General features: G+C 42.8%; 1 protein-coding gene across 2 annotated transcripts; it reads left to right on the plus strand.

The window, feature by feature from the left end:
- The first annotated feature begins 602 nt into the window (after nt 1–602).
- LOC308700604 (uncharacterized protein) lies at nt 603–2,271 on the plus strand. 2 transcript variants are annotated; one of them, XM_081382289.1, is made up of 3 exons: nt 605–876; nt 1,157–1,290; nt 1,394–2,271. In XM_081382289.1, the coding sequence occupies exons 1-3, from the start codon at nt 792–794 to the stop codon at nt 2,072–2,074; spliced, it is 900 nt and encodes a 299-aa protein (XP_081238415.1). In that variant the 5' UTR covers nt 605–791; the 3' UTR covers nt 2,075–2,271. The 2 variants fall into 2 exon arrangements, with proteins under 2 accessions (XP_081238416.1, XP_081238415.1); XM_081382290.1 differs by having other exon boundaries at nt 603–876; nt 1,157–2,271.
- Nucleotides 2,272–3,114: the final 843 nt, after the last annotated feature.

The raw sequence follows: 3,114 nt of genomic DNA on the forward strand, positions 1-3,114 counted from the left end.
ATGTCACTGCCACCTCTATTGCTCATGAAGTTCTCAATTTTGGTTCTTTGTAGAATCGAAAGGTTATCTTTCTTTCTTGCCGGGTCTGTTCGGCAACTTTGAAAAGCATGCGTTACGGGAGTTGGCTATATCATTTCCAAAGAGTTTATATATATATATATATATATATATATATATACATATTTGAAAAAAAGTGGCGTTGATATAAGAATGGCTGTATTCCCTAGTTGCTTGAAACACTGTTGTTAGTCACAATTAATTCAGTTTCCAATTCTAGACATGCCCCTGTGTCTGTGTTTGCTGTGCCTCTTCATATTCTACGCAGATTTATGCCAGTAGAGATCCACTTTCAGTAGAGTTTAGGTGTAAGAGGTTATTCATAACAACAAATTGTAAACGTGGAATTTCCAGAAAGCTCCGACTTGTACCATGTGATCATTGTACCACCTGACCATTTTGTCATTGATAGTGTTGCCATAGAAACACTCAATCTTCTAATTATGTCATCTGGCATGACCGCTGTGCTCCACTCCTCCAAACCTAATCAAACACACCTGAACAAGCTAATCAAGGTCTTAAAGATTAGGCTACTAGAAAGCTACACGCAGGTGAGTTTCATCAGGGTTGGAGTTACCCAGACTTCCTTGGATCTATAAATCTTTGGACAGCAATTTATGTTAAGGGATTCAGCAGCACATGTTTTCAGTGTTGCTTTGTGTGCCTTACTGTAACTTCTGACTAATTCAGCGCTGTTTCCAGTAGAGTTAATTGTGAGATAACAGGTCGAGAGGATGACAGCTCGAGTGTACTGCTCGTTGAGTGTTGTTTTATTGTGTCTGTCTGCATGTTTGAGCACAAACCACACTGGAGTCGTAGGTGAGAAGATCTTTTAGCTTTATTACACTGCCTGAAGAAATGCATAAATAAATGCCTTACAAAATATGATGTACAGTACAATTAGCTGTAATATTAAACTTATGAACCACATACAGTTTCAAGCACAGGATTGCTTTACAAATTTAATAGATGAATAATACTTGAAATAAAATTCTGTAAGTACAACTTGCTGGTCATGCTTTGCGTGTTTTGTGCTGTACATCTAAGACTGAATGTTGCTAAATGGACTGACTAAAGCTGAATATCTGAATCCATGCAGTGACACCTGCAGCTGAACCAGCAAAGCCTACAGTGCAGCTTGGGGCCGAACCAGCAAAGCCTGCAGTATGTGCTGAAAACTGCCAAAAAACTCACCCTGATGGTCAATGTCCTGGCCCAAAGGGGGGTCCTCCAGTGGTGCCTGCGTCTGATGCAGAAAAGCCTGCAGTATGTGATGAAAACTGCCAAAAAACTCACCCTGATGGTCAATGTCCTGGCCCAAAGGGGGGTCATCCAGTGGTGCCTGCGTCTGATGCAGAAAAGCCTGCAGTATGTGATGAAAACTGCCAAAAAACTCACCCTGATGGTCAATGTCCTGGCCCAAAGGGGGGTCCTCCAGTGGTGCCTGCGTCTGATGCAGAAGAGCCTGCAGTATGTGATGAAAACTGCCAAAAAACTCACCCTGATGGTCAATGTCCTGGCCCAAAGGGGGGTCCTCCAGTGGTGCCTGCGTCTGATGCAGTATGTGAAGAAAACTGCCAAAAAACTCACCCTGATGGTCAATGTCCTGGCCCAAAGGGGGGTCCTCCAGTGGTGCCTGCGTCTGATGCAGAAAAGCCTGCAGTATGTGATGAAAACTGCCAAAAAACTCACCCTGATGGTCAATGTCCTGGCCCAAAGGGGGGTCCTCCAGTGGTGCCTGCGTCTGATGCAGAAGAGCCTGCAGTATGTGATGAAAACTGCCAAAAAACTCACCCTGATGGTCAATGTCCTGGCCCAAAGGGGGGTCCTCCAGTGGTGCCTGCGTCTGATGCAGTATGTGAAGAAAACTGCCAAAAAACTCACCCTGATGGTCAATGTCCTGGCCCAAAGGGGGGTCCTCCAGTGGTGCCTGCGTCTGATGCAGTATGTGAAGAAAACTGCCAAAAAACTCACCCTGATGCCCCATGTCCTGGCCCAAAGGGGGGTCCTCCAGTGACGCCTGCGTCTGATGCAGAAAAGCCTGCAGTATGTGATGAAAACTGCCAAAAAAACGCACCCTGATGCCCCATGTCCTGGCCCTGAAGGGTCCTCCTGGCCATAAAGAATATGGCCATGCATGCAGTTAATGGTGTGATTTTTACCATTGATGTATGGGATGGTTTTTCCTGTTTAACAAATAAATCTCATACTTTAGTAAGTCTCTTTATTTTTTTCATATTAATTTGCTTGAAGAGATTCATTTTTATACTGCAACAGCTGTTGCCCAAAGTGGTTCACAATAACTAAACGCAAATAACAGAGAAAACAAAAAACAAACAAAAAAAGACAAGGTAATGATAAAGAAACAAAACAACAGAGAAAACAAAAAACAAACAAAAAAAGACAAGGTAATGATAAAGAAACAAAACAGACAAGGTAATGATAAAACACCCATCATGAAGTCTTAAAAGATGTGCTTTAAACATGGCCTTAAATTTCTGTAGTGACTTTACTGACCTTACAGAAAGTGGGAGTTCATTCCAAAGTTTGGTTCCAGCATGAGAACTGTCGCCATTATCTCAAGATGGATTATAAAATGCCAGCATACTAGAAAGATAATGGTGTATTATAATTGTCAACGAACCGACTCGGCCCTCGGATATGACTAAGATGGTCACTTCAAGCGTTCTGGTATGTTTTGCGCGTCCGAGTCTGAGAAAAAACATGGACGCCACCCGGAAAGCTGTTTCTATGGTAGCACTGGCTGAGTACCACGTGCTCAAAGTATGTGCTTCACCTACACCACACAGAGGAAGAACTCCAGGAAGACTATGACACAAGATGCAGAAGGTATGCTCATATTTCAGTATGTTTGGTCAAGTTTGAGCCACGTTATAGTAGATCATTTTAGCTAGCACACCAGCTAGCAGGAAATGGGCTAAAACAAACAGTGATGACGTCGCTAAAGGTGATATTGAACTCCTTGCAGTGTTGCTCTTCTACAGAACGCTTTTTGTCATAAATAGATGCACTTAAAAGCTAAAGGTAATGTTTCAT

Source organism: Scardinius erythrophthalmus (assembly GCF_964197995.2).
Source record: "Scardinius erythrophthalmus genome assembly, chromosome: 13".
In the NCBI taxonomy this organism is placed as follows: Eukaryota; Metazoa; Chordata; class Actinopteri; order Cypriniformes; family Leuciscidae; genus Scardinius; species Scardinius erythrophthalmus.